The sequence below is a fragment of the Physeter macrocephalus genome, chromosome 6, assembly GCF_002837175.3.
Source record: "Physeter macrocephalus isolate SW-GA chromosome 6, ASM283717v5, whole genome shotgun sequence".
In the NCBI taxonomy this organism is placed as follows: Eukaryota; Metazoa; Chordata; class Mammalia; order Artiodactyla; family Physeteridae; genus Physeter; species Physeter macrocephalus.
The window spans coordinates 2,796,736-2,820,180 of record NC_041219.1 but is presented as its reverse complement, the minus strand read 5'-3'; the positions used below and the strand labels follow the sequence as shown (position 1 = coordinate 2,820,180).

Here is a 23,445-nt window from a genome sequence, read left to right as displayed (position 1 = left end):
CAGTCCTCTTTTCCAGAACTGGACCATTGGGTACTTATCATGAGTGCACCTTTCCAGCCCCTCCTGCTAGGCCTGCACTGCTTCCACAGTACTTCCACTAGTAAATGCCAGCTTATCCTCTAAGTCCCAGCTTGTATGTTGCTTTTCCGTTGGCACCTTTCATGACCTGTATTCTGACCCCCAGACAGATCTCTATTCTTTTCTATCAGTGTGTTCAGACTGAAAGGATAACACTTCTCACATGCTATTAGAATTCTCATTTTCTATCTATGCCTGTTTCTCCTCCTCTTTCTCCCAAACCTATACTAAACTGTGCAGTTTGGGAGGACAGGAACCTAGTTTTATTATCTTTACATTTCACCTCCTCCTGCAGTATCTGACAAGTCTTAGAGGTGCTGGAACATCTCCTGAATTAGCAATGCTGATTTCCTACTTTCTCTGTTTTATAATAAGGAGACTGAGATCTTGACAAGTTGAGTGACTTAGTAAATAATAAAAGTAATGAACATTAAATGAGGCTTTCATTAAAACCTCATTGTGTTCCAGGCATGTTCATGAGTGTTTGTGTGTATTATTCTCCCTAATTCTCATATCAACCTGGTGAAGCACGTGTCATTATCCCTTTTTTACATGGAGGTGAATTGGCCAAGACTGCAGAGCAAGGAAGTGGCAAACCTGGGATTTGAACCTAGGTTTTCTCTTACTTCAGTCCCTGTGCTAGCATAGCATGGACCAGACCCAGGTCTTCTAAGTTCATGCCTAACGCAAAAATATTTGAATTGTATCCCCTTTTCGTGCCCTGCTTTGTTGTAATGCAATAATCATTTAATAATGCTTATTTCGACAAGGCATCCTTGGTGTAGATAGACACGCCTTTCGGCAGGGAGGGGACATTTTCCTAGTACTGATGCTTCAAGGCCATCCTTACATTCTTCTTGCCCAAGTCACCAAGAACTACTTACAACAGTTGGAAGGAAAATCAGAAAGTTAATCTGCTTAGTTTGAAACATGTTGGAATTTCCCCTGGGAACTGAACGGTCATATGGGTTAATGCCTATCAGAAAAGGTGCTTCCCTGGAGGACACAACCATTTAGCATTTGGCTTTTAGCAGGTTTAAAGCTGGGTAAGGGAAGTGAGGCGCGGGCTTCCCCTAACTCTTTTTAAGAGACTTCATGTAAATATTTGGGGGTTAGTTTATTTGGTTCAGAAGGAGAAGATGCATAGCCTGTCAGACGGAGCCAGGAGAAATGCAGCGTTGCCCAGTCACCCCCCCACCCCGTCAAGAGGAGACTCATGTGTTCCCTTAATTCAACACTTCTGACAGAAAACCGCACATTGACCACACAAGACTTCTTCCCAAATGTCTAGCCACACTCTGCAGTTACCCAAGAAAGAAAATGAGATTTTGAACTGTAAATAGTTCCTCTGTGCCAAGGACTTCTAATCCTTGGTTTCCTAAAACAGGAGATTCGTAAAGTATTTCCATGATGCGGCTGTGTGCTTTCCCCTGCATTCTGGAGATTAAATCCTTTTGATCAGAGATCGTTACCCTTGGCCATCCTGCTTTCTCTGGGCTCTAACTGATAGTGAGGATGGCATTATAAGGACCAAACGAGTAGAGGGAGAGTGAATGGGGAAGACAAACAAAAGGATGGCATGGAGACAGTCATCTTATGTGGTTGGGTCATTGAATTGTATGTGAAATTGGAGCCCTAGGCCTGTTTGCTAGATTATGTGTTTTAAGCATAGTAAGAAATGCATGTAATATTGCAACCCGGTGCACACACGTAAACACACACACACGTAACGGGTCACAGCCTGAAGTAGTAGGTGAAGCCGTGTGTGGTCGTTACAGCACGAACCATAAAGTCAGACCTGCCAGTCAGCCCCTGCTCTCCCAGCTGAAGGCCCCTCGCGAAGAATTTTGAAAAACTGAGACCCCGCCACACACTTAAAGTTGTCATCCTAACTTTTTTCTCCTCAAATTATAATACTTGCAAAAACTGTCATTTCCAGTTTGTGGTAAATATGCCTAAATATGTTTTTGTCAAAATATGGAGCCACAGATTTAGCTCAGATTCGTGGGAAATTGTCCATTATATAACCTCATTGTCAAAGCCATTCCTCACTGTCACCCATCAAGCCAATCAGACTTAATTCCCTGTCGGAAAGGAAGTCAGTCTTTGTTTGGCAGCTCAAATAAACATCATAATGTGCCCACCTCCTCACCCTGACAGCTGTCCTTCTGAATTCTGATTCTGAGATGCAGGGAGATAGATGGATGAGAGGGGGTAAAAGCCTTGCGCTACATCTGTGCCTGGTTGAAATAAGGCTCCACTCCAAGACCTTCCCTCAGGAATGAGGCTTTCCCGAATTATCCCTTGATTTGATGCCTGGGAGTTTTTATATCCCAGGGCCAAGCTCATTCAAAGGTTTGATATGGATGAGAATTATGTCTTTCATTTGTAAAGGGGCAGAAAAACAATTGTGAATGGGGAAGTAAGAAGGGAGACTTGACAGATCTCAGATCCTCCCAGAACTTTCTCAGCGAGCCCAGTTTTGGGAAGACCTGCCTGTGGAATTTGAGGATCTGAAAACTGATTCTCCTAAAGTTAGGACTGGAACCCCCAGGAAAGTTTGCAAGTACTCCTAGGTCCTTGAATGCAAATAATAACAGTATCTACCTTCAAAGATAATTATGAAGAATAAATAAGGTGATACAAATGAAGCACTTAATGAAGTTCTGGGTGCATAGCAAATGCCCACCTTGTGTTTGCCGTTATTGCTGGTGCTGTAGTTATTTGACCCCTCTACTCGCTAACAATGTCATTTCTTGGTAGATGAAATAATCCGCGGGCCCATCCCTAACATTGGTGGGCGCCAGCCGGTTTAGCCACGGTTGGTCCACACCCCTGCAACCAGTGCCCCTTGGCCACTCCTTGGGCCAGGAACCCACATCTGGTGGCAGATTCCACTCTCAGAAGGACAGACTTCCACCTGGAAGTGGACACAGGGTTTCTGGGCAGGAAAGTCAGGGTTCTGACCTTCTGGAGCTTGCACTAGAAAGGGTTAGATACAGGTCTGGGCATATTCCACCACCACCGCCCCCAGGCCCCCAGCAGATTTCTCACCTGGACGGAGGAGGGCAGGAGCCACAGAAAGCACAGGTCCAGCACTGTGGCTCCTCCTGCCTGGGTCTAAGGGTCTTACCTTGTTAGACTCATTTGGGATAATAGGTGTGAATGTGTCTTTAATGTAAGATTTACGTATTGTCTTGATAGCCTTCATGATCCCAAATTCTGTTAAAAGTCAGCCCCCTTGAACAAACTAATGGAAACTACAGAAAAAGGCAAGTTACTAAAATAGAATATAATGCCTTGTTTTTGTTTCAGGCACTGGCTTTCAGGCCTCAGGCTACAACTTCAACACCTATGACTGGAGGAGTCCCAAACAGAGAGGCAGTCTGTCCCCAGTCACTAAGCCTCGAAGCCAGACTTACCCAGATGTGGGACTGAGTAACGAAGACTGGGACCGGTCCACAGTCAGTGGGTAAGGTTTTCACCAACTGCTGCCCTCTCCCAACTGCTTCCGGGTCATTTGGGCCAGATGTGAACTTCTCTACTTCCAGTGGCACCTACTGCTAGCATTGGAAGCATTGTGTGAAGCCACTGTCACTATCCATGCTGGCCCCATGCCCAGATTCGAAGACTTGGGCCTGCCCAGTGGGAGCCAGGGCTCCACCACACAAGGGCAAGAGCTAAGTTTCCCTGAATGAAAACAACAGTAGCACATGAGGAAATTCTACTTCTGTAAACCGTGTCCTCACTCTATGACTAGTTCCCTCTCCTTTCGTTTAGAAGGTAGTTTCACATTAACTTACATTAGAAAAAGAAATTTCTTTTAACCGAGGGTTCCATCTTTTTAACTGAGAGGTCTATTTTAGCAGTTTGCCCCTTACCAAACTATTTTAAGGAAATTCATAAAAAGTGATAGCACTTAACGGCTCTATACTCACGTTTGTAATGAGTGGGGAAAACATATTTTTCTCTCTTAGAGAAAAGTTTGATTTCCCTCTCCCTGTGGACAGAGCAGCTGACAGATATTCCCACGGGTGCCATGTTGACGCAGCCGTGAATACCCTGAAATTCAATTAGTAAGACCATGGTCCTTCTGGTCTTTGAGATACTTTGAGTTTCCTAAAGCGTCCTTCTACTGGAGCTGGCTTGACTTGGAGGCCACAGTGGGAAGAAAGCCAGATGCAAAACGAATCTCTATTTTGTGTGTGAGATGAAGGAGAGAGAGATTCTAGATACCCCAAAAAAAAAAAATGTCTGGCAAGTTCTTAACCCAGACTGTTTTTCACAACAGTTTTACGGGGGCTCCGGACAGTACAGAGGCTGAGCAAGAAGAGAACTTCTGGTCCCAAGCGCTAGAGGATTTGGAAACCTGTGGACAATCAGGAATTCTCAGAGAACTCGAGGTAGCCTCCTCGGTCCTGCTACTTTTGTTGTTTCTACATTCATTTTTTTCTTGGTCCTTTTGAGTTGGCATTGATCACACCAGTTCATTTAAAAGCTTTAACCCTTTCCACAGGAGAAAGCTGACAGGCGTGTGTCTTTGAGAAACATGAATCTCTTGGTAGCTACCCTTTATGTTTATATTTTTGCTTGTGAAGCTGCCTTCCCTGCCCCCTTGCCGTCTGGACAGTGATTTGATTTTATTATCCAATGCAGTTAAAAGTATTTCTTTCCCATTTCCACCCCTCCCCCACCCACCCTCACCCCGAGCTTACTCACCTGTGGCTTCTGCCATTGCCTCCTGCTAACCCTGACTGTACCCGTCTGCCACTGGATCGTTCGGGGCGAGCTAAGTCTCCCAGCAGTGGCATCTCTCATTCTCTTATTTGCTTTAGAAAGGTTTCTTTGGCATGTGTTCATTTGTACCTGGTAGAGACATTAATTTGATCGTGAAGAGGAACATAAGAGGAAATTTTATTTTACTTCATTTTGCCCTTAAAGTAGATGACAGTGCAGCTGGTGAAAAAAGCCAGTCTGTTTGAAAAGCAGCCAACATATTACAGACTACATTGCTGTTCATTGCAAATCCTGATTCTATGTTAACTTCGTGTGAATTCAAGGAGTTGCAGAATAGCTGAACTCCTGGTGAGTTCTTTAATCAAAGCCATAAATTTGCTGACGGTATTCACACTTTGGTCTGGGAAGTCCTGGACTGTTTCCTTTTATGTTCTTTTAAATTTTCTGAGCTGTAAAAAATAAAGTGGCAAAAGTTTCATTTTTATTTTGATGTATGTCATATGAGGTCCCCAAGTCACCATAAGGAATGTGAATGGCCTAATGGGGTGGAACTCTTGCAATTCTAAAATGATGACTCATTTTTATATTATTTTGCTTCTCAAATGCATGTGTGGATACTTTATGTGATTCTAATGTTTGTGAATCTGCAAAGAGAATTATAAAGACAAATATTAGTTTGAATTTGTAAACATCATGATTATTACCTGGCATGAATTGCAGCTTCAGAGCACAAGTTAAAGGACCTGGAGATGGATAATCCTATAAAATTTAAATAAATTAAGATGTTAGCAATTGATTCCCTTTTATGAAACTTTCAAAAAAAGCAGAGTGCTTAAGTATCAGGTGGCTTATTTAAACTTTTACCACTTCCCGTATGGAGAAGGATCAGCATTCTCCCAAACTGAATAAAGATCTCAGTTCACAATTTTTGAACATATTCCTGCTTTTCAAAGCATGTTTCGGCTCATATGCCTTTTTCATTTTGCATTTTGAAATACTTCTCTTTTGAAGAAGCAGCTATTCTTCTAATAGCTCCTTCTACATTAGGTAAAATGAAGATGATGTAAAAAGTAATATAAAGAAGTTGTGTTTTCACTCAGACACTGAGTTACCTAATGGAAACAACATACGTCAGCATAGAAGTCATGTTGCAGGAGCCAATAGTTTTTCTCTAACATCGTTTCAGGCAGGTGTGGCCCTCGAAATTATACATACAGGAAAAAAAATGGGTTGAATTAGTAAGCCAAATAGAAATTATAAAGTTTTCAACTAGGAAGAATGATTGACAAATCCATAAATTAGAATCTCATTCACACTTTTAGCACAAAGAGTATTCATTTATCAGTTTGGATGAACTCTGCTCCCTTGATTGCAAAAGCTACTATGCAAAAAATATTATTGGAGCTAGGTTCCTGCATAAGAAATTTATATCCAGCATTAAAAGTTAAAGCATACTAGAACTGTAACAAATGTAGAAGATTAGCTAAGATGAAAAATGATTACAATTGACATGAAAATGAAAATTATACTAGTCATTTTCCCCATTGCTAGCAATAATTTAGGCTCAGCTTTAGCGTTAAAAGGTATATAGTTTTAACAAAAGAGAAAAATTCAAACTAAGACTTTGGACAAGTTACTTAATTTCCTTATCAGGTATTTCTTCTTTAAAATATGGGGATTATAATGACTAATGTTTATACAGCACTTAACATAGAACATGACACAATAAATGTTTGATAGAAATTATTTTTGCCACTTTTTTGAGTCATGAATACTGCCTTAACTATCTTTTGCTTAGTATAACATAGGAAGAAGGTTTAACTAAATGTCAGATAGAGAACTCTTGAACATATTCCTCCTAAGTTGTATGTATACCAGTTATCTCGCTAATAATTTTGAAAAAGTATAATATAAATTATGAATTGTGCAAAATGAAAACAGGCAATACATACTTTTGAAGCAGAAACAAATCCTAGAAAACTTTAAATAATTACTTTTTATTTTAGTTTTTGTATTTGTGTTTTAATTTTAATATTCCTTCAGCAATATCACTAATTCAATTTACATTCACTTTAAACAAAACAATCTATCCTTTGAAAACTCGACCTGAAGACCTTTTGATAGTCTGTCATTGCTTCCATTAGAACCCTTTCTAGATCAGATTGTAACTTCTTTTGTGGCTAAGGCTCATCAAAGCAGAAGTGTTGTCTCCCGGCTGTAGTGATTATTTGACTTCCAGTGTGTTTCCTGTTGGTCTAATGAAAAATGAGTATTAAAAATAAATGTTGGGCTTCCCTGGTGGCGCAGCGGTTGAGAGCCCGCCTGCCGATGCAGGGGACACGGGTTCGTGCCCCGATCCGGGAAGATCCCACATGCCGCGGAGCGGCTGGGCCCGTGAGCCATGGCAGCTGAGCCTGCGCTTCCGGAGTCTGTGCTCCGCGACGGGAGAGGCCACAACAGTGAGAGGCCCGCGTACGGCAAAAAAAAAAAAAATGTTAACAAAGCAAATAACTAGTCTAAATAGGTAAAAACAATAGGTGGATGGTCACCACAACAAGAAAACAATCATCAGATGCTATCAGTAACAGTAGATTAAACAAGGAAATGATATGTGTGAGTTAAATGCCATAAAATAAAAGGATGTCCCATGTTACCAACAAAGCTAGTAATAAAAAGGTTTCAATTTAAAGGGGATTTATCTGAAATAAACCATTTTATGGATAATCCACACTGGATAAATATTAAGGTTTTTTTTTCATTTACTAAAAAAAAGTCAGTTTTATGTGTTTCAACCTCATACTTGACTGAGAACCAACATAGCCTCATAGTCAAGAATAAGAGTTTTGGAGACAGGTTGCTAAAGTTGTAATCCCAGACTCTTGGGCAAGTTGCTTCACTTATCCAGGCATCCCCTTCCTTAAGTGAAATGAGGAGGTATAATAATTATAATACCTCACCATATAGAGTTATTATAAGTATTTAATGGTATGCTACATACACACACACACATATGGGGTACTTAGCATTTTTAAATGCTCAGTGACCCATAAGGTTTTTTTTACAATTGTTTTTTTCAAAATTATCAGTAAGACAATTGATCTAGTCAGGATATTGATAAGTTCACTTGTTTTGTTTCTTTTTCAACAGAGTTGTAGATATACCTGTGTGCTAATACTTGGCTGTCGTTCAAAGATCTTGTTAGTGTTATGTGTATAGCTGAACACCAGGTGAAGCTTGGAATTATAAATCTTAGCAAGATAACAGATGAAAACTGTACTCACTTTGCAGTATTCCCTCCTGATCAGTAATTTTAGATAGTGCACTTGGCTCATTTACTACCTACGGGACCTTGTGTAGGTCGGCCTTTTTGTGCCTCAGTTTCCTCATATGTAAATTAGGAATAACAGCACTTACCTTATAAAGTTGTTGTGAGGCTTAAATGCATGAATACATTCAAAGGACTCAACAAATTACACTTCTGTTACTTTTAGCATCGGTATTAACACCACTAGATCATGTTGTAGCCAGTCACGTGGCACGTGGAATTTGTTTTCTGTATCCATGATTTCATGCAGATTCACTGATGCTGGTATACCATTATATAACCACCATATGGAGGAACACAGAGCTGGCTACAGGCATATTTTCAGAATTTTAGCATCCTCTAACCATGAGAAATGAACATTCCCAGCATGATATTGGTTTCAAATGCTCTTTTTGTTCCACTTCTGAGACTCAGTCATTTTTGAGATCTAATCTTACCATTCCTTGTGTATTATGCAGGGAACATATTTGAAACTGAACAAACTTCTCAATTCCCTGGTAAAATCCACCCCAGGTCTCATCACTTTTGAGCAAAGGGTTGAATACGGTAGCGTGATAAATGATTATCCCTTAACCTCTCTGAGGATCTTACACAAAGGTCATTTCTAAGAAACACTGACCTACGCCAAATGATGTGGAGACCTAGCTGATCTACAAACTTCTCCACCCGGCCACGTGGCCAAAGGAAAGACAATATGCCAGAGCTAGGCAGCCAGCATTCGGTAGAAGCCCTCACCTTTGTATCAATAGCCTCATTTCAGCCCATTGTTACCTCCAGGTGGGGCTAGAGGCACCATTGCAAATGGGGTCAGCCTGGTCCCCACTGAGGAGTTCTTAGTTCATTTCTGTAAGACATACTGAAGGTTGCCTCGTGAATCCCATCTTTAGATCCCACTCAGTGGAAAGTTAATGCTTAAAATGTAGTTTGCAGTAAGCAGATGTTAGAGCTTTTCAGTTTGCCTCCAAACTGCCAGGGGTGGTATTTGATTAAATAAACTCAATGGCTTAAGGACGTAAATTGGATTTGAGTTGTGCGTTATAAATGTCACTTGCGAAGCATTTTCCCAGACTTTCCTGGTGCAATTAGTACGTCCATTCTCCAGCCTTTGGTTATGCCCTGAAGAGACTGTATTTTGACTAGGCAGAAGGAGAAATATGCTTCATGTTGAGCAACCAGACGCTTTTCTTAGTCCGTGGCTTAATTGATTCTGAAAATTGTCAATGCCACAGGCAACAATCATGTCGGGGAGCACGATGAGCTTGAATCACGAGGCCCCTACACCTCGCAGTCAGCTGGGGCGACAGGCCAGCTTCCAGGAAAGGAGCAGTTCACGGCCACACTATAGCCAGACCACTCGGAGCAACACTCTGCCCTCAGATGTGGGCAGGAAGTCTGTCACCCTGAGAAAAATGAAGCAGGAAATGAAGGAGATCATGTCCCCAACTCCTGTGGAGCTGCACAAGGTCAGGAAACGCTCTTTTCTTCCCTTAGGGTCACATTCTGTTCAGCGTGGCCACCCTGATGCAAGCATGATCATGACATTCTACCGTGGGTTCAGCCAAGGAGAGAAGCTAGAGCTTAAAGGCAGATCATCAGAGACCAATTGTTCTCAAAACGTGATCTCTGAGAGGTGATCTCATAAAACGGGGCACACTGGCTTTCAAGCAATGAATTTACCAGAAATGTATTTATGGCCAAAATCTTCTCACAGAAGTTTGAGGTTCTAGTGTCACGTGGAGCTGGAATGAGTTGGTCTGTTATTCCAACTTCATTGGAAGGGGGAAGGATTTTCTAAATGTTGTACACTCCCAGCTTCACCGGAAAGGGGTTTCAGGGGTGACGCTGGAAGGCTTAATCATCAGTTACAGGCTTCTCAGTAGATGCTTATATTATTCAGGGGACATGAAGTTCTCTTTGAGATATCATTTAGATGTCTTGGGTCAGGACAGGGTAAGCCCTGGTTAGGTTCCATCTCTGCTATGATAGTTGCCTCACTTTGCTTCATGGAAGAAAACCTATGATTGCAAACAGAGCTGAATTTGAGTTGCTGGCAGAGTTTGAACAAGGCACGTGTAGGTGACCGTGTCTGTGGAACCCAGGCCAAGGAAAGCAGTGTCAGGAAGCTTTCTCTGGTTTTCTTTTGTAGAACTCTAATGCTTTTTGTTGTTTTGTTGCTAATACATAAGGATGTATAGTTGGTAACAATCTCACCCTACTTTTCTTGAGAGCCAAGACCCTCTCTGTAGTTAATAATCTGTTAACTAGAGATAAGTTATCGGTCTTACCCAGAAGAGCATATAAACGTCAGGTGGAGAGGAGGTAAAGGCCAACTACTCCCTTTTCCCTCTATCGACTTCAGTCTCCCTAACTATGAAAAGTAGCTGTTTTGCAGCTGACAAAGGATATAGTGAAAGAAAGGATTGTATAGGAAGTTGGGTTCTGAATTCCGTGTTCCAATCCTGGGTTCATTCTTTCATCACTCATTCATTCGTTCATTCATTCAGTGCATAGACTGTGCATTCATTTACTTAAAGAATGTATTATAAATCCTCAGGGAGCACATGGTCTAATGGGGAGACAGTCCAGGAAACAGTAGGAAGATGGTGGGATAAGTACAATAGATGCTAGACTAGGCTGTCCTGGGGGGACGGCAAGGGGTGGGGTGGGGGTGGGGGGGGCAGGGTTGGGGAGGAAACTGAACCCACTACAGAGGAACGATAAAGCCTTTCTAGATGCAGGTGTTGACTCCGCAGGAAGGTGGAGGATGGGAAGGCATTCCAAAGCACAGAAAGAAACATGTACAAAAGGATGTCACAGATAGCAGTGTACTGAGGGAGTGCACATCTGCCAATGAGAGCCTTGTGCATTAAGAGGCATTACAGACTTTACAGAAAAGCAAAGAAGTTTCTGACACTTTAGGGTGGGGACCCAGCTCTAGCCCCATAGCACAAGTTAGTTTGTTTATCCAGTTACCCTGAATTGATGTCTGTCTGGTAAACACCAGCCTTCACCACCTGTCACATATCCTCATCTGCTAATTGACAAACACCATTAGGAGGCTGTAAGGACTCCATTGGTGATTAAATTGCAGAAGCTGCATAGTCACTGCTAATTCTGCTGTACCAAGAAAAGGGCTGGCCCTTCCTGATTCCCTCCGTTATTTAGGAACCCTGCCTTCCCCTCTTTAAAAGTCTACTGCCCAGGCAGAGGGGAGCATGCTGGGTAACCCACCTTCCTTCAGCACCAAAGGAAAAGGATACCAGTGAGTGCCTACTGTGTGCTATAGTCTTTCTGTTTTTAGCCTCCCACAACAGTGCTTCTTAGCAGATATTTATTACCTCCAGCTACAGGATAGGGAAATAGCAAGTATAAAATAGAGCCATTTTTCCTTCTGGAGTGAAGCAGTCTCCTCAAAGGGAGATTCCTGATAGCCCAGCAATACAAAAGGCTTGTCTCCCCATCCCTCCTGTACTGAAAGCAGTTAGCAAAGATAACGACAGTCAATTGGCTGTGCAAGTTGTTATAGCTGAGGTTTTAAAAAATGTGCTGAAAATAGATCTTTTTTTTTTTTTTTTTAAAGGCATCATGCATTTAGCAGCACAATCAGTGGCAGAGGATGGACTGGTTGGAACATTTGTGTGTGGGAGGGTGTGAATTGAGAGGCCACAGATCACAGACTCCGCGGGACCCACTTGACCTAATAAATGGGTTACTTCTTTCTTCCTTCACTTCAGTCATTTCCCCTCAATGGTAGCAATAAGTGCCTTTCCCATGTGGCTTCACTCTTCTTCCAGATTGATACCAAACAAAATAAGATGCTCAGGAGTAGGTGGTGTCCTGGGCATTGTAAGACACCCAAAATGATCTTGTTAAGTGAAAATGTAGTGGAGGAGCCTGCCGCCTGACAATATGGAATTCTGGGAGTGTTTTATGCTCACATCTTGGGTATCTTCTTTTTTAAGTGAATTCAGTTACCCTAATAGGCCATCCACATGTTTGTTGTTAAACACATTCTCCAATTTTGAAATGCTTTAGAGGAGAAATAGTCATTAGAAGAGTCATTTTACTCAGAGCAGAGACTGGTAATTGCACCTGTGTCTTGATTATGGGCGTCCTTTGAACACTGGAGGATTACCTGACACCATGAAAAGGCACAGTGCCTTGTTGATGCAATTGAGTTATCTTTCCCATTGGGGTGCTATTAGCCTGTACTAAACCTTCACAGAAGTGAGGAAAAGGTATTCTTTGGTGGGGGGTGGTGGTGTGGAGAGGGGACCAGGGAAATAGAAAAACATCCCTTCCTCAAGGTAAAAATAACCCCAAGTCAAGACTGCACAGCTTGGCAAGTGGAATGAAGGCTGGTTTTCAGTTCCCTGAGCCCCTTGGGTGGACTTTTCTACATAGACCTCGTGGAGGAATTCCCAAGGGGCTGCAAAGACCAGAGTGGAGAGGCTGGGTAGGGTTAATAGCACACCATTCTGAACACACTTGGTGTTATTTTCCAGTTGCCATCTTTCTCGTGGCTGTGTGCCACTTGGTGAAAGCTGGCCATGAGAACAAGTTGTGGATCTGTCCGTATCCAAGCCAGTACCTACAAACTCTTACTAGCACTAGAAGCTGCCTCAAGAGGATAGGAATGAATGGGCCGGTATCCACCCCCCTTCCTGGGGAGAACAAACAAAAAGCAGAAACCGCTCCATCTCCTGATACAGAAAGAATAAAGCGTGGGCTTAATCTTCCAGTTTCTTGAGTTTCAACTTCCTCTCCATTATCTGCCCCTCCTTTTCCACCCAGTCCTCCTCACCAATACCTTTTCTTCCTTCAGACCTTATGAAAATGCAGAGCTCAGGTGAGAGGCTACATGGTTTTTGTTTATTTCACACTATCTATTGTGTCTGAGGCTCTGCCGTGTCCCAGCAGGTCTTCCGTCAGGTGGTCCCCATTCATTCCTGAACCTGAAAAGCTAGTTATCCTTCCTGACACTTGAGAACAAAGCACCAGAGCCTCACTTCCCTTTTGGGCCTTTGTGGTTGGAGGAGGAAGTTGGCACTGGAGTGATGGTTTGGTACTTAGATGGGGGCACCGGAGGTGGACAGTGAGGGAGTCACAGGGAAGTGATACTTGTGTCTCCAGAGGCCATTGCCTCTCAAACTTCTTGGCTAAGACACAGTCCAAAATACCTTTTACCTCACAATTCAGGACACACATACACCCACATTCATATATGTAAATGAATCCAAAAATTGACTGCACAGTATACGCTAACATTTTCTGTTTTGTTTGTTTTCTTTTATTTATTTATTTATTTGTTTATTTTAACATCTCTGTTTGTTTTCAAATGCTGTCACATTAAGCTGATTTCAAGACTTATTAATGGGTCTCCACCAAAAGTTTGGGAGCCATGGCCTTAGAGGATAGTTTGGCATATGGACCTCTGATGATCTTTACCATCATCACACGGCTGCTTGTTACAACGCGGGTTCCTAAGCCCAGCCTAGGCTCACCTGGTCAGCACTTTCTGGGAGTGGGGGCCAAGAATCTACATTTCAGCAACCCCTTAATGGATTCTTTTGCTCCCTAAGGATTGAGAATCACTCCCTTAGGTTTTGCTAACAGGAGGTGATTATTTTGTGTCAGTGAAATCAGTCACTGACACATAGTGGCTGAGTAAAGGGGAAATGAGGTTGCATCTTTGGCCCTGGAGCTTCTGAAGTTTTATCTTTAAAATGAATTCTGGTTTGTACTATAGCTTATCACAGATTTTTTTTTTTCTCTTTGCAGATAAGGAGCCTGTGATCTTAGGTACAGCTCATTGATAAACCCCTCTTTTCCTTCTGAAGCTTAAATATTCTTTGGTGTCCACTTAATCTATTTCTGAGATGAATTCTAGCCTCACTTCTCTTTGCATACTTTAAGGCAAAAAACTTTTTTTTCAGTAGAGTAGAAAATTCTTCATATTCAGAGCATTTGGACTTCTTAGAAAATCATTTCCTTTTGCTGTTTTTTTTTTGGCTGCACCGTGCGGCATGCAGGATCTTAGTTCCCCGACCAGGGATCAAATCCGCGGCCCCTGTAGAGGAAGCATGTAGTCTTAACTACTGGACTGCCAGGGAAGTCCGTGTCATTTGTGTTTTTCAATAAAGTTGTATTCCTTAATTGTATGCAGCTGTTTTGGGTTTTTTTTACATCTTTATTGGAGTATAATTGCTTTACAATGGTGTGTTAGTTTCTGCTTTACAACAAAGTGAATCAGTTATACATATATGCAGCTGTTTTTATTTATTTTTTTACAGAAAGGTTTTTAAAAATTATTTTCCAGAATCATCTCTTATTTATGGCTGCTGATGGCATGACCCGTGAACATTTGAGTCTCGTATTTCTTGTAGCTGCATTTGCTACCATCAGCTTTTCTCTCAGCCAAGTTCACTTTGCAATTTCAATATATTTGAGTGTTTTGAGAGTGGACCTTTGTTCTTCTTGATATGATAAAGTTGTTTCACTTCTTGGAAGGAGTGTCATTTTTGGTGTTTAAGGCCCACTTCTTTTGCAATATTCTCCCCAGTTCAGGAACAGGCTCGGCCTTAAGAGGAAATATGAAATGGAAACACATATCTTATTCCGGCACAGGCATCTTTCTTCACCAAATATTTGCATTTGGTACTCAAGATCCAGTGAATTGTCAGGCAGACAGAGGTTTGGTCACAATCTGACAGTCACTGGCTACGTCACTTCTCTGAACTTCAGTTTACTCACTTAGCAGAAAAGGGGAGGGATCACCTGTTATCAGGAGAGGAGACTTCACAAATAGCATTTCCCAGGTGAAGTCACCATTCAGAGTCTTACCTCAGCCCTATAGTGTAGTGTCAGAAACCCAGAAAATGAGATCTCCTCAGGATCCCAGCCTTAAAGACGATTCAGGCAGCTGCCTTAGAGCCTCCAGAGATGGAGGTGTACACCATAATGAGAATCTCTTTACAGAGAGAAATGGACGTGTGTCTAGTTACTAGTCACTACATCAGTCTGACAAGCATATTCTCTCCTTGTAAAACCAGGGGCAACTGACAATCAGTGTGGAATTATAGGACAAGGGTTGGAGTTTAGGTCGTATGTTTTATATGAGTAATGACATAAGCCCCGACAGTCCTCAAAATAGATTGTTTCAATCAGCTTCCCTTGTCTGTGATTCTGTTAAGACTTACTTTTTTTTCTTTTTTTTTAAAATTAATTAATTTATTTATTTTGGGCTGTGTTGGGTCTTCGTTTCTGTGCGAGGGCTTTCTCTAGTTGTGGCAAGCGGGGCCGCTCTTCATCGCGGTGCGCGGGCCTCTCACTATCGCAGCCTCTCGTTGCGGAGCACAGGCTCCAGACGCGCAGGCTCAGTAGTTGTGGCTCACGGGCCCAGTCGCTCCGCAGCCAGCATGTGGGATCCTCCCAGACCAGGGCTCGAACCCGTGTCCCCTGCATTAGCAGGCAGACTCTCAACCACTGCGCCACCAGGGAAGCCCCGAGACTTACTTTTTAAAAATGTAAAAAACAAAATTCTTAAACAAATGATTGGCTCGTGCAAAAAAAAGTGGTCGCTCCGCAGCATGTGGGATCCTCCCAGACCAGGGCTCGAACCCGTGTCCCCTGCATTAGCAGGCAGACTCTCAACCACTGCGCCACCAGGGAAGCCCCGAGACTTACTTTTTAAAAATGTAAAAAACAAAATTCTTAAACAAATGATTGGCTCGTGCAAAAAAAAGTGTTTTTTAAACTCATTAATGAGGAATGACAGCAGGATGAAAAAGCTTGTTCAAAGGGAAGATAAAGAAACTATGCCATATATATATATATATATATATATATCTCAGTCCATGGAGGGAAAAAAAAAAGAATGCCAAATAAGATTTCCTAGTTAAAATGAAAGCTGCTCAGTGACTTACAGGGAAATAAAAGCAAGGCCTTTGAACTTATCTTTTCTGAGGGACAGAACTCAATTTGCATCGTATCTCTTCTCTGTAAGTTGCCATCCACTTTTACAGAGTCTGAGCCCTGAGCCATAGAAATGCTAAGTCAAACAGAGTGCAGTCCCCTAGACTCAGATGACCCTTAGGCGGGCTTGTTAGGCAGTGGTCTAGTGTGCCTGATATGTCAGTTTTTGATCTCTCACTTCTGTCCAGAAATGTTAATGGCTTCCCTTAAGTCTAGCCCTGGCCTAGGGATCATTCATCTTTTTCTGATGTTTTTGCTTGTCTCTGTTGTGATCAAATGTGTTTTTTAATAGGTCGTAAAATATTGTTACCTACGGGATATTCACTTTACAAATGAGGTGGCTCCCTGAGGGTCACTCCGTTTCCCTAATGTCCAGGTCCTTGGAGAGTAGCCTGTTGGACCTCTTCCTCCACCATCGTTCTGCTCTATTGTGTGTCTGTTGCGTGTCTGGCCGGGCTGTGGTGAGGATGACATTGATAACAGTGCAGCCCAGGGCTGCCCTCTTTCTTCCCCCTTAGATGGAGCACAGAGCTCTTTCTTGTTTGAGGATCTTTGTAGTGTCAAACCACAGCATTACCTGGAATGAGGAAATAAAATCAACTTTCTTAGTGCTCAGTGCAGTGGGAGTTTGGTCTGCTGTAATTTGTCATACTTCCCGAATGACAAGTTCCTGCCCCCAAATTCCCAGAAGCCCAGAGGATGGGTGAAGGGGATGCCTCTCACCCAGAGATGCAGGTGGCCCCTGAATCAAGGAGGCCACCTGTGATACTGTGGTTTATAATAAGTATACATTTGATCTTGGTCCCAGTTGCTGGCACAGAGCTCCTAAAACCCTTGGAATTTCTTAAGGGTTGAGAGAGAAAGGTATCTTTTGTTATGTTAATGAGGTTCCCTTTAGATGCAGTTAAGGATGGGTTGGTTGCAGGTGGAGCCAACCCTGTGATTAGAGGGTTGGAACTTTCAGTCCCACCCCCAACCTCCAGGGAGGGGAGGGGATTTGCAGGTGAAATCAATCACCAAAGGCCAATGACTTAGTGCCTGGTGTAATGAAGCCTCTATAAAAACCCGAAAGGCTGGGTCTCCGGGAGCTTCCAGGTTCGTGGGCTCGTGGGGATGCGGGGAGAGTGGTGCGCTCAGAGGGCACGGAGGCTCCGTGCCCTTCCCGAATACCTTGCCCCCCAGAGCAACGCTTCCAGCTGGCTGTTCCTCAGTTGTACCACTTTATCATAAACCGGTGATCTGGTAAGTTATGTGAGCCGCTCTAGCAAATTAGTCAAACCCAAGGAGAGGGCTGCTGGAACCTCTGAGATATAGCCGGTTGGTCAAAGGCACGGGTGACAACCCGTGTCTGAAGACCATTGTCTAAAATGCTGGGGTGGAGGTGAGATGACATTGTAAGACTGAGCCCTTAACCTGTGGAGTCTGACGCTATCACCAGGGAGATAATGTCAGAACTGAGTTGAATTGTAGGACACTCAGCCGGTGTTGCAGGATTGCTTGGTGGTGTAGCGAACCCGCCTACCCCCAACACACACACACATGTTCCAACTGTGATCAGGACATCTTGCCCACATGGGCCTGAGGGCTGTGGAGGTCAGTAAGTTGCCAGGGGGACTCGGGAAGAGTCAGGAGCTGGAGGAGAGCCAGGCCAGAGCAGCCCTGGGGGGCCGGAGAGGCAGGTGTGGAGAGGGGCCGGCAGGCGGTCCTGAGCCGAGATGCTGCAACGGTCTCTGCCAGGCTGGCTGACTTGGTGCTGGCTGGGCAAGTAGAAAGGGCCAGGGGCAGAGCTAATGGTAACTAGGTGTCCATCAGCTGCCCGTGGCGTGGCTTGATCTCCTGGAGAATTGGAGAATGATCTGGTTCTTTCCTCTTTGGTATGATGTGAAATGAAAGCTGCGAAGGTCCTCTGAGATGAATTGGGAAAGCAGCCCTCAATCCACCTTGGATCTTAAAAGCTGTGAACTTCCTTGGTTGGGACTTAGTTCTCCGAGGGCCAAGTCAGCCCTGACACGCACAGACTTAGGGCCACCATCCAAGCTCTGACTCTCCCATTGTTGAGCCCCCGTTTGCCAAGCTCATGGGGCCACATGCTTGCCAGAAAACAGGAGGCAGCGTCTGACGCTGCTGTCCGTCCAGTTCTCTCCTCTGCCAACAAGACTCCCGGACAGGAAGGCAGCAGCTGCTTTTCCTGACCCTGTTCATCTTGGAACCCACACTTTTGAGTGGCAGAATCCAAGATAGCGTCCTCTGGGCTGGAAGAATGCAGCTGGAAAAGACATACTTTATTTTTTTCTTCCAGCCCCACAGGTAGTATAGGATTGTGCTCAAAATCAACATTACTTGAGTTGTCAGGTTTAAAGGAACAGGGCTCCCCCAGTGGTGTCTGCAAAAATAAACCCAAGTGCCCGGTAATTTGTGGAAAGACTAGAACCATCTCTGATAAGGCCATCGGGCAAGGGTCTGAGCCACAGAGGCAGCCAGGGCTTAGCAGCTGCTTCTGGGGATGTGGCTGCCACTTGCCTTGACGTGCTCAAGATAGTAGACACGGTTGCCATTAAAATCCAAGTGGGGAGAGTTGGCTCTGCTGCTGAGGCTTTTCACTTGTGTCAAAACTGAAAACACAGGCATTTGGTTTCTGATCTTTGCCTCGAGGACATTGTTCAGACATGCAGATAGACTTGCTTAGAAATACAAAACAAGGCTCAGCTTGAGTCCTGATGAAGCCCGCCACCTCCTGTTAAAGCTTCTGTTCTCAGGAGGGTTAGAGGCCATGGCAGCGCGAGCTGTGATGAATGGTTAAAATTGACCTGGGTTTCGTAGAACGGTATCCTCGCCCAGAGAGTTACGTTCCAAGAGACTCACTGGCCCTTTTAGAACAGAATATCTATCGTTGTGTTCATAGTGCATTCCCCGGAGGCATCCTCTGGTCAGCGCAGAATGGAGACCTTACAAGAAAAATCTTGATCTACTTGGGTTAGGGTGGAACACGAAGAGCTCTTAGCAGCTGGGAGCAGTTTGGCCAGATGCTTGGGGAAAGCCACAGAAGGGCTCTGAGGGGAAGAAATACAGCAGAGGTGATAAATTATTCATCTTTAGTTGGTTGGGCAGTTGGAAATGGATAAAAACTGCCTGACCAGCTAGTAGATTTGTATGTCGAGGGGAAAAAAAAGTCATGATTTGGTGGAAGGGACACAGCAAATGAGGTCAGATATTCTAACACTGAAATCCCCAGGCTTATGTATTCTAACTGGACAAGTCCATTCATCAAGTTCAAGGGGCGGTGTCCTCGTTCATAGGAAGGCCACGATTCTGCTGCACAGAGTTGTTGGGAGGTCAAAAACAGTCATATATAGGAAAGTGCCTGGTGAAGGGATTCATCTGCGGGGGAAAATTGTGACTTAAACTTTGGAATCCTTAGAATTACTTTTGGACAGGAAATAAATCAGAAGTAACCACTACCCATCTCCAGCTAAACAGGAGGGCAGCAGCTACATGGCACAATTTATTGTTGCTGCTTTTGAGAGCAGCTGTGTGTCCTATTTTTGTGAATTATTGATTCCTGGAATCTTACCTCTGTATCATTTTAAAGTTTCATTTTGTTATTTCCAAGCCATTTCCAGGAGAACCATAGCGCTGGCTATTAAAATTCACTCTCCTCTAACCTTAGGAAATCTTTCTAGAGAAACAGATTACTTTCAAATTTAAACCTTTTATTAGCCTCTCATCCTGAAGAGTTTGCCGTAAAGCTGTATCATCAAGTCTAAGGCTCGGGAGAGCCAAGCCTCTTAGCCAGCACCTCTGACTTTACAGTTAATGGGCTAATCTGCTCACCTGCTCTGGTTGACATCCATCTCTACTGTTGTGGTTAATGTATTATCACTGCCTGGTGTTGGCAGTATTTGGTGACACTCATCCTTTTGCCCCTTCTGGGTTCTGGCCTGTGGAGCAAACACCCAAGCAGCACAGGCCAATTGAGCAATGAAGAACTTCACTATTACTTGAGGCCCACACCAAATGTACCCCACATGCAAGGGTTCAGGTTCACTGTATTGAGAAACATATCTCAGAGCTAAGACAGAGTTGGGCTTCCTAATGTCCATTGCAAGCATAGGCTTTGTGACTCTCAGATTCAGATGTGACTGAAGAGTATGGCTTGGCTTGCAGAGCAGACGCCAGTCCTCTTACTGACCAGCCATGTGCAGAGGGTCCATGGGACTGCTCTCCAAACCTACACCTAGTGGAACAGAGATAACTAGAATGCACCACCTTCCACCCCATTTGTGCTGCTTGTCACATAGAGAGAACCCGACTAGGAACAAAGATGGAAAGGGGGCATAAGGACAGGCGATCCCACAGACAAAGCCAAAGAGAGGCATATAAGCAGGGACCTTGGAGTAGAGTAATTTCATCCACTAGTAAACAGAGTCCCAAGAATAGCAGACTGTCACCAACCACATTAGCTATTTGTCACTGCCACTCCCTCCTCATTTGTACCCATCTCTCCCTATTCCTCCCCTTCCTCCCTTTGAGAAAGGAACATGAGTATGGGAAGAAAGGGACTAGAATGTAAACCAGAAGTGTTTGCTCCAATCAAGGCAGGAAATGTTCATGGTGAGTCTGATATCTTGTGCCAGAAAGCAAACAACTTATCAGAGCAAACGGGTCATATCAAAAGGACAACATGAAGTCAATATGAAGGACTTCCCTTCATATCAAGTTTCCTTCAAGGAAACTTGAGCACCCAAAGAATGATGCAGGGGCTTCCCTGGTGGCGCAGTGGTTGAGAGTCCGCCTGCCGATGCAGGGGACGCGGGTTCGTGCCCCGGTCCGGGAGGATCCCACATGCCGCAGAGCGGCTGGGCCCGTGAGCCATGGCCGCTGAGCCTGTGCGTCCGGAGCCTGTGCTCCGCAACGGGAGAGGCCACAGCAGTGAGAGGCCCGCGTGCTGCAAAAAAAAAAAAAAAAAGAAAAAACAAAGAATGATGCAATTGATCGTAACATATCATATATATAAAAACCCATAGGTTCATATTGATAATGTACTTTAAAAAGGTCACTCCCTTCCCCCTCACCTCAAAAAAACCTCATGGGGACACCACTGGAAATATTTAGTGCACTAATTCCCTATTTTAAAAATGAAAAAGAGGGCTTCCCTGGTGGCGCAGTGGTTGCGCGTCCGCCTGCCGATGCAGGGGAACCGGGTTCGCGCCCCGGTCTGGGAGGGTCCCGCATGCCGCGGAGCGGCTGGGCCGTGCCCCGGTCCGGGAGGATCCCACATGCCGCGGAGCGGCTGCGCCCGTGAGCCATGGCCGCTGAGCCTGCGCGGCCGGAGCCTGTGCCCCGCAACGGGAGAGGCCACAGCAGAGGAAGGCCCGCATACCACAAAAAAAAAAAAAAAAAAAGAATTAGCATTCATTTTGCCTTTCTTGTACAAACTGTACTTCAGAGTAACCAAACAGCACTAATTGAAGAAATGAGAATTCTTTACAAAAGAATTCTAGCTTATATAGAAGATAGTAAGAGATCATAAAAAGATGATCATTTTGCAACCCCTAATAAAATTATTGATTCAGACAATGGTCATCAATGGATGAAACCATTAAATTGAAGTTTAATGGGGAACCTTATGATGGAAGAATTAAACTGTCATCACCCGAACCCACCCAAAGTGGAACAACTAGACACTGAGTGATGTGTTGTTATAGGAATCACATTGTCCTACCTGTGATCTACCCCTCCCCCCAAAGCTGATTCTGACTCAACTCGAGCATCCAGAGCTAATTTCCATTTAAAGGAAAATGGGGCAAAGAAGGGCATGCTACAGAGCGAATGACACGGTTTCAACAATAAGTCAGTAGCACAGGGAAAAAAGGATGGGGGCATGCTCTAGGTAAGAGGACATTTAAGAGACCTAACACCAATGCGTAGGCCTCGCTGGAACAAACTAACTCTAAAAATCACTTTTTGAGACAATCAGGGAAATTTTAGTATAGACTAGATATTAGAATATATCAAGGAATAAGTGCTGCTTTTGTGGATGAATTAATGGCACTGAGGTTGTGTAAAAAAGTGATTATATTTTTTAGAGATTCATACTGAGTTATGTAAGGGTGAAACGACATGAGGACTGGTATTTGCTTTAAAATACTCCCCCAAAGAAGATAAAAGACAGGGGGATGAAGTAAGTGAGCTCTTGATGCTTGTTGGATCTGAGTGATGAGTATATGAGGATTCATTGTCCTAGCATCTCTGCTCTTGAATATGTTTGAAATCGTTCGTTAAATAATAGATTTCTCAGGATTTACCCGGCGGTCTAGTGGTTAGGACTCCACACTTCCACTGCAGGGGGCACAGTTTCCCCTGGTAGGGGAACTAAGACCCCACATGCCTTGCTGCATGGCCAAAACAAACTTTCTCCTAACCAAACTTATTGTGGTAATCATTTCACAATATATGTATGTCAAGTCATTATGTGATACACCTTAAACTTCTACAGAGATGTATGTCAATTATATCTCAGTAACATTCCCACCTCACATAAAACTCTCCTGTCCTATGGCCTAAGGCAAAATCATAATTCTAGAGGGGCTTAAAATATCTTCTCTGCAATGAATATTTATTAAGCCACCACGTGCTAGGTAAAGAGGTAGTATGCCATGCAAAGATCCATGCTTTGCAGTCAGAACCACTTGCGTTTGAACCACTTCTCTGTTGCTTACTATCTGTTTACCTTGGGCAAGTTTCTAACCCTCTCTGAGCTTTCATTTCCCCGTCTGTATGATCTCCACTAACTAGGTGGAGACAGTAGCATCTGGTTTGCTTTTTAAGCTAATCAATCAAGTCCCACAGCCTTATTAGCAAGAAGTCCAGCATCTTGAGCTGGAGGACCCTCCATCCCTCCCTATTCTCCGTGCGAGAATGGGGCTTCCTCAGCTCAAGGCGCGGTAGGCCTGGCTCTAACGTCAGAGGTGCTCTCACCTCTCGTGGCCACACGGTGTCACTATGGAGCTTTATCCTGCCGGGCCCCATCCACGCCAGCCACCCTGCAGCTTTTTGCCTTGCTCATTTCCAGCATGGCCCGCCCTGGGGCCGGGAGGCGGGGCATGGCTTGACCCTCAGAACTAAATCCCACTCCATTCACACAGCACGTGATGGTCAGTTCTGACTAGCTTCCAAGCGCAACCACATGGTATGTCAGAAACAGTCGTTTCATTTATTTGACAAAATACTAGCACTACTGTGTGGCAGGTACCATTTGAGGAGTTTGGGATATTATGAGTGAAAAAAACAAAGATGTTTGCCCGCCTCGAGGAGCTTGGCAGGGCATCTCC

The 23,445-nt window shown here is 43.9% G+C and overlaps 1 protein-coding gene across 3 annotated transcripts in view; it reads left to right on the top strand.

Annotated features, from left to right (window-relative positions):
- Positions 1–23,445, top strand: part of GRIP1 (glutamate receptor interacting protein 1) — a 481,467-nt gene that overhangs the window by 444,824 nt on the left and 13,198 nt on the right. For 2 of the 3 annotated variants that reach the window (XM_024122731.3, XM_055085185.1), the window contains 4 exons: positions 3,394–3,550; positions 4,370–4,481; positions 4,595–4,639; positions 9,370–9,603. In XM_024122731.3, the coding sequence (XP_023978499.2) occupies positions 3,394–3,550; positions 4,370–4,481; positions 4,595–4,639; positions 9,370–9,603 (548 nt within the window). The remainder of the gene's footprint in view (positions 1–3,393; positions 3,551–4,369; positions 4,482–4,594; positions 4,640–9,369; positions 9,604–23,445) is intronic. The other variant, XM_055085186.1, reaches the window with a different exon arrangement.